The 17,127-nt window shown below is 42.7% G+C and overlaps 1 protein-coding gene across 1 annotated transcript in view; it reads left to right on the top strand.

Annotated features, from left to right (window-relative positions):
- IQCE (IQ motif containing E) overlaps positions 1-17,127 on the top strand; it is a 114,228-nt gene that overhangs the window by 43,446 nt on the left and 53,655 nt on the right. The window contains exons 11-16 of the mRNA XM_082260643.1: positions 1,647-1,719; positions 2,469-2,518; positions 3,604-3,767; positions 7,473-7,528; positions 16,324-16,520; positions 16,600-16,680. Coding sequence (XP_082116769.1) covers positions 1,647-1,719; positions 2,469-2,518; positions 3,604-3,767; positions 7,473-7,528; positions 16,324-16,520; positions 16,600-16,680 — 621 coding nt within the window. The remainder of the gene's footprint in view (positions 1-1,646; positions 1,720-2,468; positions 2,519-3,603; positions 3,768-7,472; positions 7,529-16,323; positions 16,521-16,599; positions 16,681-17,127) is intronic.

Below are 17,127 nucleotides of genomic sequence, written 5' to 3' on the forward strand. Positions count from 1 at the left end.
CACAGCGGGAGCGTGGCTCCGGCTGTGTGCGCGCGCCCCCTAGAGCCAATGGAAACAATCACGTACAGGTATGTGATTTTATGCTTAGGGGCCACCTTGCCCCAGTAAATGTACATGGGGCGGTCCTTAATTGGACACTAAGAGAAAAAAGGTGACAGGGAAGGAAGCTCCAGCTGATTGACAGCCTCAGCTCTGTTCCTGTGTGCAGTGTAAAGGGGGGGGTGTATCCCTTCCCTCCCCTCCAATCAGCTCTCAGGGCTCTCCTCACTGAGCTCTGCCGAGTGTAACTATAGCTATATGTGACGGTACTCACCGTCACTGGGAGTGAAAGACAGGTACTTAATGGACACTGAAAATATGGTTTGGATTACTTCAAATGGGACAGTAATATTTGTCGGCCATGTATCTTGAGAAATATGTGAGGACTATTCCTGGCCTGTTTGATTCTGAACATGTTGATTGAAAGAACTAATCACATTGGCCTCTGTTCCATGTTCTTCAATGTCAGAGATGGACAGAGAGGTGTGATGTGGATTCTGTTAAGCCTGTCTGTCCCATTGTTAATTGTTAATGAACTCGCATATTGTTTCTGTCCAGATGGCTAGATAATTAGTTCAGGTTAATTCTATTTCTGTATACAATTTAATCTGCATATGACAATGTAATCAGGCAACCCCTGACCTGATGGGGTAATCTGATCAGGAGGAGGATGTCCATGCTGTATATATATTCTGTGTGACTGTTCAATAAAGGAGAAGGTTCCAGAACAAGCTAAGTTGTCAGATAGCTTTGTAAGGGGGCGGCTGGAATATTTGAGATCTATGTTCAAGACTGAAGGAAGCTGTATACTGATGAAAACCCACAAACACAGTGTGGGTCACGGTTCTGTTACACTATCCACCCCCTTTTTTGAATGCTTAGACAGGTTAATAAATTCTGTAGAGAAAACTGCAGATGAACATGTACAACTTATGTAGGATTTGTTTCATCTCTGGGTGCATGTAAAGGTTTACAACCACTTTAACCTTAGACAAAAAAACTGGAAGATAATTGGTTTCTATGCAGAGCTGCACCAGATTTAGCATGTTCCAGTTTTAGTAAATTAAACCCATTGTCTCACATTAAAGCTGAACTCCAGGTATGATCTTCACTGCATAGTTTTTGGTCCAGCTTGGCACAATGTGAGTATGCATATCTCAAAGGGCCACTGGGGAAGCTAGCAATCACAGTAGTTGTTGGCACTACTACACTTATAGCCTTGATCTTCTGGGTCCTGTGCCGAGTGGCTTCCACACGGCTCACTGACCACAGGGGGTCGCTGGCACTGCTGCCATTCACAGGACACCTTGATTTTTTCTTTTTTTTCCAGTGAATACAGGGCATTCATTGATTGAACAAGGTGATGAGGAAGGGAGGTGACAGTACAATCTTCACCTCATCCAATCAGAGAATGCTGTGTATTCAAGGCACTCACACAGGACCCAGAAGATAGCAACTATGGCTGTGGTAGCAACAGCTACTACAGTGATTTTACATTACACTGTAAGTATGCAATAAAGATCATGCCTGGAGTTCAGCTGTTGCTGTCCTATACTTGTGTATAAACTTTAGCTTATGTCTATATAATATTTTCTTTTTTTGTGCAGCAAATTGCAGACAGAACTTAAAACAACTAGTGTGGAAGAGATGAGAATAGCCATGGAGACCTACTATGAAGAGGTATGTTGTGAATGTACAGTAGTTATAGAGAAAAGTGAACCATTCACCTCATACTACCCCTGAACAGCCTATAACCCAATGATCCATTGCAGGCATACTAATACAATAACTGAGAAGTGTATCTGTCTTACTGATACTGTGACTATTCTCTAAGGCCCCTTACACACACGGAGTCCATCAGACGAACTCAGTTTTTCTCAGCGGGGGATCGATCTGCCGATTCCCCCCGCTGAGCAGGCGGATGACAGCTGTCTCCACGCTGTGTGCGGAGACACAGCTGTCAGGTCCCCATGCATCTCTATGGGGGAATCGGATGGGAACGGAAAGTCTATCTGTTCTCATCCGATCCGCTGGACGGATGGACTGGTGGTTTCTTGGGGTGGACATGGGCCCCGCCCTGGGTTGGTCGGAACCCAGAGTGCCCTTCCTTCCCATTTTATGCTCCCCCCTCCCTGTCGGGTCCTTCTGTGGACCACCCCCTATTCACCCATGCCTTTCCCCCCCTTGGGTGGCCATTCCTGTTTTTATATTTGGGGGTGTCGAGCAGGTGCTGGGGGCCGCTGTAAATCTCTGCGGCCAGCTTTGTGTAGTCCGGTGGCCATTTTCTTATAGTTTCCCATTGCTATTATCGGCGGCCCTGTTCTTGAAATTGCAGTACTTCTGGTTAGCCTTAAATCTGCAGCTCCTCTGTTGGCTGGAGGTGCAAACAATAATCGATATTGAACAATTTGTTCTCTCCTATACTATAGATTCAGCGGTTACAGCTATTGTTGGCTAAAGCTGAGACGCAAGAAAAAAAGTAAGTCAACTATTGCTCAGTGAAGATGCTGTGTTGTATCTTGCTAATACTTTAACGTGTTAGTAAACCCATAAAAGTAAAATCAGTTTGTATATGCAGTAAAGCATGATTGTTATACTCAGTGTGTATCCTAAGGCATTAATTCTCTAAATTCTGTAAAAAGGCTGTTTGATCCTGTCTTCTCTGATCCTCTCCTTCTTTTACTTCCCCAATTCATAGTACAGAGCCCTGGGGGCATTCTGCACATGCTCTCCTTGATGTGTATTGCTAGAGAGTTTTTTTTTGGGAGGCTGCATGTGATCAGCACAGGGCCAATCAGCACTGTCCAGATAGAGGGTCAGGGGTCATGCAGCCTCATAGAACAGTCCGAAGAGAATGAAAACTCCTTGTACAAGCTTGCTTTAACCAGTGCTTGCCCGGACACTGATATAAGTCCCAATACTGCTATATACAGCTGATGGGAAAAGATATTTAGCAGTTTATATTTGCTAAAATAATTGCATTTCCATGTTCTGTGTACTGTGGGAGACCAGATATAGTGAATGCAGTGTCCTGGGTTTAGTAAACCTTTAATGCTAAACTCCCAGCAAATATACAAGATAGAAATCATCACCCTAAATTTATCATGTGTACATTTAAGGTAGAAGCAAAGTCAGTACGGAGGGGAGTATGATTTCATGATACGTCTATCTTAGTAATAACAGGTCTGAAACCAATAGTGCCTTTAGGGGAGACTTACTAAAACCGGTGCACACAGAATCTAGTGTAGCTGTGCATAGTAACCAATCCGCTTCTAACTTCAGCTTGTTCAATTAAGCTTTGACAATAAAACCTGGAAGCTGATTGGTTACTATGCAGAGCTGCACCGAATTCTCTGTGCGCCAGTTTTAGTAAATCCGCCCCCTTTGTGTCATTACTGGTTTCTCTTCCTGTAAATATAACCTTTTGTCACCTGTTTACAGTGGCAGAGTAACACGTAATTACGGCATCTACTGATCAACAGCAAGTCGCTTAACTTTAAATATTTCTTGTCTAGTTCCATAGTATTTATTAGGTAGGATTCTGACTTTATTGATTAATAACAGACCTCCTGCAGAGAGTCGAGACTCTCAGAAGAGACAGAAAGCCATGAATATGGCTCTACTCAAACTCTCCAAACAGGTGAAGGAACTACAGGAGGAGAACAAGAGTCTGAAAGCGGACCTGGACAGAGCCATGGCCCAATCGCCTACCTCAACCAGAACGAAAGGTGAGCACAGCATTTTTGCCAGTGAATGGTTCTGAAATAGATTTTTTTTTTTTATATAGGGTTGCACCGATACAGGTTTTTTTATCGGTGAGTACGAGTACTGATATTTTTGGTTAAGTACTCACCGATAACTTTGCGGTGCGATTTACGTCAATACAAAAAATATCGGTGCAAAGCTCACTGCAAAAAATCGCATACAATTTAAATTCCTGTCCGAACCACATGCAATTTCCCTGACTGCTCCTGTGTGTGTGTAAAGAAAGGGAAAAGCGCCATCTAGTGGGCAGTTTAAAAAATGTTAGAACGCACAGTACATATCTGGCTACATGCAAAATAATCTACATAGGTGTTCCAGTCCACCGATGATAGCAGATCCAGGCTGCTGGACATGCTTACAAGGCTGGAGGAGAAGTTCTGGGACCCTGTGGGTATAGGGCAGAAGTGAAGTCAGCTTGGGGGCAGACCACCTCTACATCTCCTCCAGCCCTGTGAGCACCTCCCATCCTGTAGATTATTTTGCATGTGGGCAGATATGTACTGTGAGTTCTAACATTTTTAAACTGCCCACTAGATGGCGCTTTTCCCTTTCTATACACAAACACACACACACAACATGCAGGAGTGGTGGGAGAAATCACATGTGATTCGGACAGGAAACGCACCACACTCCTGTTCAAATCACATGTGATTATTTGCAGTGCGATTTGCGCCCATTCATTTTGTATTTTGTCGCAAATCGCACCGCAAAGTGTTGGTTTTGGTATCAGGAGCCCGGTACCGATACCCGGTACAGATGCTTGGTATCGGCACAGATGCCCGGTACCGATGCATCCCAATTTTTTATATATATTTTTTTCACAGCATTCAGATTTCAAATGCTTACTGATGTGCCTAAAGCTGAACTCTGCACAGATATAAAATACATTATTGGAGCTTTGTATTCGTTATTATGTCATTAAATAGATTTTTAAATAAATATAGCTGAGCTCCAGCCAAAACTAACCAGATAAAAATGAATCATCTGTTAAAAGCTACAAAACCAAGACCAGCTTTTGCTGTAATGTTCACCTTAAATCCAGAGATTTCCCTCACATTATTTCTTTCTGCTGCTAGAGGTCTTCACTCAGATAGCCAGCTTCATTCTACCCACATTCTCCGAGTCTAGGTCACCCTGAACCCACCCCAGCCTCTGACTGGACAGTGAAAGGAGAAGCAGCACAATGATAGCGTATCTCTTCATCATTCTGCTTTCTCCTCCTATCAGCATTCTCCTTGACAGCACATAAACTAATTGGCTGCTTGCGTGTCTTCCTTCTCACACACCCCAGCCCTGTTGTACAGGGACTGCAAGAGGCTGATACCAGGTCAAATCCAGGTACTTCCTACTTGCATTTAAGAATAAATTTAATGATGTATTAAGGCAGTAGCAAACTGTACAAAGATTTTGTTTTTTTAATGAATGCCCCCCCCCCCTTTAGATTTGGGCCATTATGTGCTAGTTGACAGACTTGCCTTTAAAACGGAGCCCCCCCCCAGTGCTGAGCTGTCACCGCTTTTGCTGCTTCCATCCTTTTCTCGGTCCTCCATTTGGGTTCTCAATCTCTGCTTGTTTGGCTGGGCCGCAATGACGTCACTCCTACATGTGTGCACAGGAGTCACCATTGCTGCATGGTGCTATCTGCATTCATGACATACTCCATGTGCCTGGACCGCAGAGCACCCCACATGTGCCAGAGACGTCATTAGCTGGAGTTGGTGACCGTATACACTAAACAGTGCAAATTTAGGCTATTTCAATAGGACCTACAGGTAAGACAATAGTATAAGCTTACCTCTAGGTCAAATTATTACTTTACAATTTACTACTGCTTTAAGGATTGCAGATTTGCATCAATTTACCTGGAGTACAGCATTAATACAAACACGGTAAACCCCCCTCCATCACTGGGGTTATGTTCCAGATCCACCCGCAATAAGTGAAAATCTGCAAAATAGAAATACCCTATTTAAATACACCATAGGCATGTTTTTGTAACTTTCACTGTACTTTTTAAAGCATTTTAAGGTCTTTAAACACACTTTTAAAACAATAGAAACACATTTAAACACATAAAAGATACATAAAGATACTGAGAGACAGAGCAAGAACAATGGAAAACAAAAATATTTAATGAACAATGATTTAATTAATAAAACAATAGTAATAGGTCTTACAGAATAAAAAAGCAAAATCCCGGGACCGGGAAAACTGAACCGCGATATAACGGGGGTTTACTGTGTAAATAACTTGAATTTGTCTTGCAGTCCCCTGTACAGCAGCAAGCTGCCAGTCTGCTATGCTGCATGCAGATGTGCTGACAATGAAGACATTGACTGAAAGGGAGAGCAGGGATAATATCCGTCTGCTACTGCTCCTCCACTGCCCAATCAGCAGTTTAGGGCTGGAGAGGTGACACCACTGCGTTCCTTAACTGTAAGAGAGGAAGTGGTGTTGTCATCCTGGCTGTAATGTCTGCTAGGGATGTGTAAAGCTTTTGCCCAAATAGACTGAAATGCAAATCGGGTAAAACACATGAATACATATTTATGCATGCAATTTAATAAGAAAAGTTAAATACATTTTGAAATGGTATTAGTCTCCTAGTTTTCTGCATTAAATTGTCAGCAAAGGAGTACATTTGTTTTAGTTAGCTGACAATTAATTGAATCATCAGAAGACTTCTTGTATCTCTTAAAGCCGGAACTGAAGGCATTTAACCAAAGATTTGAGCAGTTTCTCTTCTGCAATAAAATACACTCAGCTTAGCCGGCAAGCAACGGTCCCTGTGTGCTGGGAGGACTGACTCCTGTGCATGCGCAGGATTTATGTCATCCTGCACCAGCCAATGGCGATGCCCAAAGGCCAGCATACACTTTAAGACATTTCTGCTTGTAAGTTCCTAAGGCCAGTCACCTGCAAACATTATCAGGCATCTTGGGTTTTATTTAATGGATAATTGGGCAGAAAATCATAAGATTCCATTGGGGTTTGCATTGCCAGAACCTGCTCCCTGCTGACATTTTTAGATGTTGGTGGATATATCAAGCATGCCAGCTTTGGGCCCATTCACACTAGAAACTGCATATCTACTGCATGTTTTTTTTCCCTTAAATGTATGCACGCATTTGATGTGCGTTTTATTTACATGCAGTTGATGTACATTTTTCTATTTGCATTTGTCCTGTGAGGTCACTTCCTTCTTTCTTTCCTTGGCCCTCTCTGTGCACCGTGATGCGTTTGTGTGTGTTTTTTGTGATTTTTTGTGCGTTTGCAGTGTGGAAAAATGCAGCATGCTCTGTTTTTTTTTTTTTTTTTTTTTTTTTTTACTGCACTGCAATAATGTGAACTATGCCCATAGGATTACCTTGATTTAAGACTACTTATGCAGTTGGAGTGCAGTCAAAAATGCATCCCACTGCGTTCAGTGTGAATGGGCCCTTACACCTACATAATACAACCAGTGGTTTTGGGTTGCCTGAGCTTGTACTATATACAGGAATTTTAAATACCAATTGTATCATATAAGGAAGGTTCATATTTTGTTAGCTAATTCAGATGTATTGTATTCACAGCAATGTGCAGTCTACAGAGTGCTGTCATAGCTACATCCTTCTCTGTAGCTATGTTGTCCATATGTTTTACCCTGATGTGTATTTTCTGCTTAGGGTACAACGAATGGAGCAAACAGAGGTTGGTGAGGAAGATCTCCGAGCTGGAAAAGGTGAGATTTAAAATCTAACATTTCAGAACTTTTCAAACACTTATCAAACAGCCTCTGTAATGCTGCAGGGGTGTCCAACCTGTTGACCTTCCTGGGTCACAATGGAAGAAGAGGAATTGTCTTGGGCCACACATAAAATACACTAAGACCAGCCATACACGGAGGAAATTTCCTGCAATTCGCTCGATTCCCCCATCAACACAGACAGTGCTGATGTGGGAATCCATCGTGTCGGGCCATTGGGTTCTCCCAGCTGGGGGGGGGGGGGCAGGGAAAATCATTCCTGCGAGGAGATGACAGTGATTATCGTTAGCGGCTATAGCAACAGCTAGCGATAATCGCAAGAGAACCTGGCAGGCTGGTTGTAACCAGGTCGATCGATCAGCTTGGTACATTCAGCCTGCCCATTAAAGGTTTTGAATCTTGGCCAGCACCTGCTGAACCAGCAGAAATGTTTAACTGTACAGTATATGGCCAGCCTAACAATAAGGGTAGCTGATGAGCAGAAAAATCAGGCAGATCACAAGTTAACGATCACTGATATAGATAATATACCTATCTGAGTAATAATATTTCATTTTTTTGTAATATTCTTTATTATAAAAGAGGTCAACATAAAACTAGTGCGATATTTTCACACTATTTTTGATAAACTAGCACATCAATATCGATGGATGTATTAGAATTTCTCAATGATTTCTCAAGGCATGATTGTGAAGAGTGGAAGTGAGAAAATAAAACTTCTAAAAGTCCAGTAAAGAGACACTGTCAAATTCTTCTTCATCTGCATGTATTTTCAATGTGTAAATGCATTTTTACATAAAAGTCCCCAAACAATTCTACATTTTTAAGTAAGTTTATGATTTTATGTTGTGCCCCATTTATAACCATCTTGGGCCCCAGGTTGCACACCCCTGTTTCAAAGCTTTTGTAAACCCAAATGATGAACTTATTTTCTTAGTTTTGGTCTATTAAATATATCATTCATTATGTTATGTTATGTTTTACGTTACGTTAAATTACGTTACGTTAATGTTTGACAAGTGGAAAAAATACCTGTTGATCTTGTCCTAAATCTAGTGGTCTGATTACCCAGTCTTGGCAGGATCATCAAGAAACAATAAAGGCCTAAAAATAAAATCTAGGGCAGCCTCCACATATAAGGACTGGTAGGCTGAAATACTGCATACGGCATTTATAAAGGTTCTCATTAATCCAGGTGATATAGCTAGTAAAAGTAGGTCATATTCATCTGGACTTGTTTAGTAATGTTGAAGATGGGTCACCATTCATCCAATGTCTTCCTCAGTTTCAAAGGAGTATTGGGAACATACCCCAGCCTTTATATTTAAGGTCTGTCACTTTAATTCAATCACCACAGTGTCATGAGATGTGTCAAGGCAGATGTTGATTGTCCAAGAACATGACTGAAGGTGTGAAAGTTTGTGATAACAATCCTGCCATGGTTAACATAATCTAAATGCTGTGATGCCATGAAGTTTGGGACAAGTGTTAATTGCTTAAAACAGAACTAAACCCACCTATCCTTTGCACCCAAGGAAGCTGCCATCTTATGCTAGCCATACACTATACAAAAAATAATTTGACCTTGTTTTTGAATACCGAACCAGGGCCAGACTGGCCTCCCGGGAAATTTCCCGGTAGGCCGGCAAGTCTGCCTGTCCTGGGGCCGCTTTGAGGGCAGCGGCGCCCATAAAGAACATGTCTCCTGGCCCGGCTGACATGGAAACTGCGCATGCGCCGTTCCGAAGATGGCCGGGCTCGGGAAAGCCTGTACATGCTTCGGCATTTTTGGCCATACAGCGCATGCGCAAATCCAGTGATGTAATGGTGCCGGGCGGCGCCATTTTTAAATGTATTTCCACTCGTCTCCATGGTGGTGCGTGCCAGCCCGCCGGCCGGGCAATAGGACCTCCGGCCTCTGCAGCCTCTGGTCAGTGATCACCTGTTCTCTACCTTCCATTGCACAGCCTCTGACTACCTGTCACATGTTGCTCTCCTGTCCCATCCATTGCACAGCCTCTGACCACCTGTCATATTTTGCTCTCCTGTCCCATCCAATGCACAGCCTCTGACCACCTGTCCTGTGTTTCTATCCTGTACCATGCCCACACAGCCCCTGACATCTCCTGTACCATGCCCGCACAACCCCTGACATCTCCTGTACCATGTCCACACAGCCTAAGATGTCTCCTGTTCCATCCAATATGCATCCTCTGACCATCTGTCCTGTGTTGCTATGCTGTAGCATATATTGCCAGAACACATCTGTCTTATCTACATATAATACACTTTTCAAATGTGCTTTAAAATGCATGGTTTTCCCTTTTATGGACAAGAAAATAATGACGTTCTGCTGTTGAGCCGATATGATAATACTATGGGGCTGGTATGAAATTATTTCCAGGGCTGGTTTCTATTCCCAGTCAGGCCCTGTACCGAACACTTGGTCGTCAGAGCAAAGGATAGTGCCATCATGTAATGATTGCATTTTAAATGATAAATCGTTCAATGGATGAAAAACGAACAAATTTTTTTTTTATCTAGTGTATTGGGACTTTTTGCCTCTGTTTGATCTGCAGTTGCTTTCGTGCTGCACATGTTATCAGTTATGACAGTGGACATTTGATGGCTTGACATTGCGGTTGGGAAAATAGGAGACTGTGACAGTTGCCATTCATGGCATACCTTGAATATAAACTGCTTCGGAAAAACCATTAAATCAATGGTTTTAGTTTTGCTTTAAATCAGAGTTCCAGCCTGGAGGAGAAAAATTACAAGTCACCAGCTACAAATACTGTAGCTGCTGACTTTTAATATAGGGACACTTGCCTATCCAGGGATTCCGCGATGTCCTCACCCGAAGCTGACCTGTCCATCGGCTTCGGGTGCAGGCACCGGCATCCTTACTAGGGGAAACAGGAAGTTAAGCCTTGTGGCTTCACAGCCCGTTTCCTACTGTGCATGTGAGAGTTAAAAAATGAAAAAATGAAGGTGCGCTATATATAAATCAACAATTCACAAATTATGTGACAAAACATATACAATAATATGTGAAAATTAAATACACAAATGCATAAACCAATGCGTGTGAAATAAGGAACCAAAGTCCAAATGTGATATCATCCGCTGTGTACAATGTCACCACCTGTATATTTGTAGTGAAAACAAATCTTAAATAAAAATCCAATAAAATGATTCCATGATATTGTCCACCAAGTGTTGAAAAACAGGGATGAACTTAAGGTGCTGTATCCAGTGCTCCGTGATAAAAATTCCCATCACCAGTTAGCTTCCCTCCTTACCAAAAGGTATTGGAGTTCAAGGCAGAAAGTATTCTGACTGCTAGATGGTGGGCCGAGATATCTGAAAGAAAATCACCCCGCAGTGGAATAAGGATGGCCTCTTACCAGATACTGGGGAAAAACAGGCACAGATAGGATCCAGTGATAAACGATTGCCGGACAGTAAATCCCGCTTCCTGCTGAGGGTTCCTATTCTCTGTTAACTCTCACAGATCACATGTGTGGGACAGAGAAAGAAGAGACCATAGCATAATATCCCCGAGATAACGTTTATTGAATAAGTTCTGCACTTACATTTAGCAGGGGGATTCGAGCGTGGATAACAGGCAAATACACAGATCCCGGCTGCAGACCGGGCTTGTGTGTGACGTCCGTGGCGGCGCGACTCGCCTCCTCTCTTACGGCGTTTCTTCTCAACAGGCTTCTACTGAGACAGGAGGGAGTTAAATCAATGGTTTTAGTTTTGCTTTAAATCAGAGTTCCAGCCTGGAGGAGAAAAATTAAAAGTCAGCAGCTACAAATACTGTAGCTGCTGACTTTTAATATAGGGACACTTACCTATCCAGGGATTCCGCGATGTCCTCAACCGAAGCCGACCTGTCCATCGGCTTCGGGTGCAGGCACCGGCATCCTTACTAGGGGAAATGGGAAGTTAAGCCTTGCGGCTTCACAGCCCGTTTCCTACTGTGCATGTGAGAGTTGCGCTGTGTTTTCTGAATGGTCCTGCTGTCTTCTGGGACCTGTGTGTGTCTCCAAGAAGGCAGCGAGGGATTTTTTTTTTTTTTTTTCCTGGAAAGCAGAGATCAATGTTTTTTTTAATTTTTTATCTCGGGTAGAGGAGAGATCTGGGGTCTTATAGACCCCCAGATGTCTCCATAAAGGGGACCTGTAAAGCCTTATTTCTATCACAAGGTATGTTTACATTTCTTGTGATTGGAATAAAAGTGTTAAAAGAAAACAAAATAAAGGGACAGTGTAAAAAAAAAAAAAAAAAAATTATAATATAAATGTGTTTTTTTTTTTTTTTTTTTTAACCTCCCCGTCCCCAGTGTTTGCGTGCAGTGGTGAGCACATATGTAGGTCGCACCCGCATATGTAAACAGTGTTGGCACCACACATGTGAGGTATCACTGCAAACATTATGGCGAGGGCAAGAATTCTAGTGGTAGACTTTCTCTAACTCTAAACTGGTAACCTGTAAACATTTTTTAAGTGTCGCCTATGGAGAATTTTTTAAGCACCGTAGTTTGGCGCCACTCCACGAGTGTGCGCAGTTTTAACTACTTGCCGACCGCCGCACGACTATATACTGCGGCAGTCTGTTGCTCCTGGGCAAAGCGACGTACCGGTTCGTCGCTCGCCCACGAGCCTCTAGGGGGCAAACACACACCGCCGGGGGCGCGCTCCCGCCCCTGCTCGTTCCCTGACATCCCCGTGCGACTGACCGGCAGCTCCGATGTCCGCTGGCCACTCGCGATCTCCCGCTGGAGAGGGAGAAAGGCAGGCGGCTAATGTAAACAAAGCAGCCTGTCATTCTCCCTGATGTAACTGCAGAGATCATATGATCCTGCTATGTAGGATCGTATGTCTCTGTGGTTACATCAGAAGCCACGCCCCTTGACAGAATCGCGCCCCTAGGGATACACTTAACCCCTTGATCACTAATAAAGTTAACCCCTTCCCTGCCAGTGTCATTTTTACAGTAACAGTGCATATTTATAGCACTGATTACTGTAGTAATGTCACTGGTTCCCCCAAAAGTGCCAGAAATGTCAGTCAGGGATCCGATCTGTCCGCCGCAATGTCGCAGTCCCGCAAAAAAATTTGCAGATCGTCGCCATTACTCGTTAAAAAAAAAAACAATAAAAATGACACAAATCTTTCCCCTAGTTAGTAAACACAATAGCTTTTGCGCAAACCAATCAAAATCCGCCTTTTGCGTTTTTTTTTTTTTTTTACCAAAAATATGTAGCAGAAAACAAATTGGCCTAAAATGTAAAAAAATTTAGATTTTTACTTTTTTTTTATGAGAATTTTATATTAAAATAATGTGAAAAATATTGTTATTTTTTTCAAAATTGTCGCTTTCTTTTTTTGTTTATATTGCAAAAAGTAAAAATCGCACAGGTGATCAAATGTTACCAAAAGAAAGGTCTGTTTGTGGGAAAAAAAGGACGTCACTTTCATTTGGGTACAGCGTCACACGACCGCGCAATAGTCCGTTAAAGTCACGCAGTGCCCAATCTTAAAATAGGCTCTGGTCTTTGAGCAGCCAAATCCTCCGGGGCTTAATCGGTTAAAGCGTGACATGTTGGGTATCTTATTGATTTCGCATAACATCATCATATTTTATATTTTACCAAAAAAGTTATACAGTAATCCCCCGCTCCATCGCGGTTCAGTTTTTGCGGTCCCGGTAATTCGCGCTATTTTAATTAGGACCCATTAATTCGGATATCGCGGTCCCGGTAATTCGCCCTATTCTAATTAGGACCCATTAATTCGGATATCGCGGTAATATTTCGCCATTTCGCGGTTATGTAGCGGTGAATGAGAGAATCAGAGTGAGGCTGTGGTGGAACGCATGCCTCGCTCGTGGACCGCACCGAGCGCGGTGACGTTAGAGGGGGCGGTAACGCGATTCGGAGCATGTGCAGATGTGCTCCGTGCTCCTTTGCCAACCACAAGCAAGAATGCCCGCAAGAATGCCACCCAAACGCCCATCATCTAAGGCTAAGGCTTCTGGCGAGCCAAAACAGAAGAGGAAGTTCCTTACAATTCAGGAGAAGGTGAAACTTCTTGATATGATAAAGGAAGGACAGAGTTATGCTGCTGTAGCCCGCCATTATGGTATGAATGAGTCAACGATTCGATACATCAAAAAGGATGACAAGAATATCAGGGCAACTGCTGCACTGTCCATAAACCAAGCTGCAAAAAGAGTTGTTTCTTCCCGCAATAAAACCATTGTTAGGATGGAAACTGCATTGGCCATTTGGATCCAAGATTGCAGAAAAAAAAGCATCACATTGGATGGTAACATCATCAGGACACAGGCAAAGAAGCTGTACGACACTTTTGCCAATGAAGGAGGCTCTGAAGAAGGCTCTGCCGCAGCCGAACAGTCAGACAACGACAATCCTGATCAGCCTTCTACTTCTAGTACAGGTACATCTTCATCAGGAGACTTTTCTGCCAGCAAGGGGTGGTTTGACCGCTTCCAGAAACGCTATCAGTTGAAGAGTGTTTCATTGCAAGGTGAAGCTGCATCTGCCGACAAAGAAGCTGCTGAAAGGTACACCAATGAGACCTTCAAGAGTTTCATCGAGGAGGGTGGGTACAAACCAGAGCAAGTCTTTAATATGGATGAGACCGGCTTGTTCTGGAAGAGAATGCCCAAACTGACCTACATCATGAAGGAGGAAGCCCGAGCCCCAGGATTCAAGGCTTATAAGGACAGAGTAACCTTGGTTATGTGTGGAAATGCTGCTGGGTTTATGATCAAGCCAGCCCTGATCTACAAGGCCAAGAACCCCAGAGCATTGAAGCATAAAAACAAGAACCAGCTACCAGTCTATTGGATGCATAACCCTAAGGCTTGGATGACTAAACGCCTCACAACTGAGTGGTTCCATAATTGTTTCATCCCAGCCGTCAAGGTCTACCTTGCCGAACTTGGCCTTGATTTTAAAGTGCTTCTGCTGATGGATAATGCAGGAGGCCATGCCATGGATCTATCGTACGAAGGAGTGCAAGTTGAGTTCCTTCCACCCAACACCACGTCTTTAATTCAGCCTATGGACCAGGGTGTGATACGAGCATTCAAGGCGCTGTACACTCGCAACTCCTTCAATCATTTTGTTGAATCCATGAACAATGATGATAATTTCAATTTGAAGAACTACTGGCATAATTACACCATTGCAACTTGTCTGGAGAACATACAAAAGGCCCTCAAGGAGATGAAGAAGGAGACCCTGCATGCCTGTTGGAAGAAGCTTTGGCCAGAAATTATTCATGAATATGAAGGGTTCTCTCCTGACGAAGTTCATCATTCAGCTGTGGACAAATCAATTAGGCTGGCGAAGTTGCTAGGAGGTGAAGGTTTTCAGGATATGACCCAGGACGATGTCAATGACCTAATTGAAACCCATTCAGCTCCACTAACCGATGAGGATCTGACAGAACTCACCAAGTCAGCGAGTGAGAAGGAAATAGAGGAACATGAGGGGGAGGAAGAAGAGGAAGGCTTGTCAATTGAGCGCCTTGGCAGGGTCATGCGTACGGCCAATGACCTGAAACAGATGTTAGCTGATTGGGATCCTGACATGGTTCGTTCACTGCAGTTCCAAAACAGCATTGATGGAGCCATTCAGGTGTACAAGAACCTCCTCGCCCAAAAGAAGAAACACGCCCAGCAACTGCCTATAACTTATATATGTTCTTCACAAAACAGAAGAAGGCCACATCCACCCCAAGTACCTCCACAGGCACCTCTGATGTAGAAGTGGAGGTCCTGGAGCAGCAAGAAGACAACCCACCTACACCAAAAGAAGCGCCTGCTGAACCTGCGCCTTCAAAAGGACAGTAGCTGCTCTTATTTGCTGCTTATCGTCATCTTCTTTTCTGCTGAGTACAGTACTGTACAAATACTGTACAGTACTCTTTTATTTACTACTGTACATTATACAGTACTGTACTTTTAGCACAATAGTTTTGTGTTTTTACAATGCTCTTGCTCTCTCTATACAGTACTGTACAGTACTCTTTTTTTACTACTGTACAGTACACAGTACAGTACTGTACTGTTAGCACAATACAGTACAGTAGTTGTGTTTTTACAATGCTCTTGCTCTCTCTCTATACTGTACAGTACAGTATGTGTTTTTATTGCTTAAAAGTTTGTTTAAAGACCTTTAAATGCTATTAAAAAGTTAACAAAACATGCCTAGGGTGTATTTAAATAGGGTCTTTCTATTTTGCGGATTTTCACTTTTCGCGGGTGGGTCCGGAACGTAACCCCCGCGATGGAGGGGGGATTACTGTATATTGTATTTTTTTTTTTTTTGCATTAAAATTCATCAAAGTGTTTTTGCATTAAAATTCATCAAAGTGTATTTTTCTCAAAATAAAATTGCGTTTAAAAAATTGTTGCGTAAATCTCGTGTGATATAAAAAATTGCAACCCCAACCATTTCATTCTCTAGGCCTCTTCTTAAAAAGTATATATGTTTGGAGCTTCTGAGTAATTTTCTAGCAAAAAAAAAAGGATAATTTTTACATGCAGGAGAGAAATGCCAGAATTGGCCTGGGCGGGAAGTAGTTAAGGTGTTATAAGGCTGCCACTGGATAGTTCTCTGGATTATAGGTGATCAAAAAGGAGCAGCAAAACTTAATAATGTATTTGAAGAACAGAAATGAAAAAGTATAAATGAATTTTGTAAACATACAGTTTTTTCGGTTCTTTAGAAGCTAGAAGTAGCAGAAAAGTCGAATCCATCTAATACAGAACTGGACAAATCCACTCGACTTGGTGCAAATCCTAACGTGGATGAGGTAGATGGACCAACACCCAATCTTCATGAAGAATGTGAGAGGCTAAGGAACATGCTCAAGAAAGTAAAAGAAGATCGAACTGCACTACAGGAGAGACTTGCCACCAAGGAGTGAGTGTGCCGCTTGGTGACGTCAGTCAGGCGATTTAATACATAAATCCAAAATTTAATCCAGCTTTCTCTTTCAAAGATCAGACATCAGAAAACTGCAACAAGAAAAGGCAGACGCAGAGGGGAAGCTGCAAAGGTTAAAGGACAGAAAAGACGAGAGGTAAGAGATAGGAGTTTGCATTTGCGGTCATCAAAAGCAGCAGTTTGTGAGATGAGCAGTTGAATGAGAAGATAATGGGCTAATTTATAGGAGAATGGTGACAAAGCCGTGTCTAATAATTCCATGATGTCATTTGCTCCCAATTAACCTATAGGCTGTAATGTTCTAAAGGGAGTCTGCTAAGCACTAAAATTTCTACATAACAGAACTGCACAGTCATTTTACAAAAAGTCTAGCCCAATGCATAAAAATGATATGCCTGTGCCTGGAATATTCTAATAATTGAGCTTTATATATTATTCTTAGGCAGCTATTCCTTCTGCTACAAAGCATATTATTACTGTAAAGGGTGGGCCACCCCTCTGTATATAGTACAAAAAATTGAGAGAAAAAAGAAGATGGGGTTTGAGGGCCCTAATGAGATGATCAAAATATACTGCAACACAA

This window comes from Pelophylax lessonae, assembly GCF_965119305.1.
Source record: "Pelophylax lessonae genome assembly, chromosome: 6".
In the NCBI taxonomy this organism is placed as follows: Eukaryota; Metazoa; Chordata; class Amphibia; order Anura; family Ranidae; genus Pelophylax; species Pelophylax lessonae.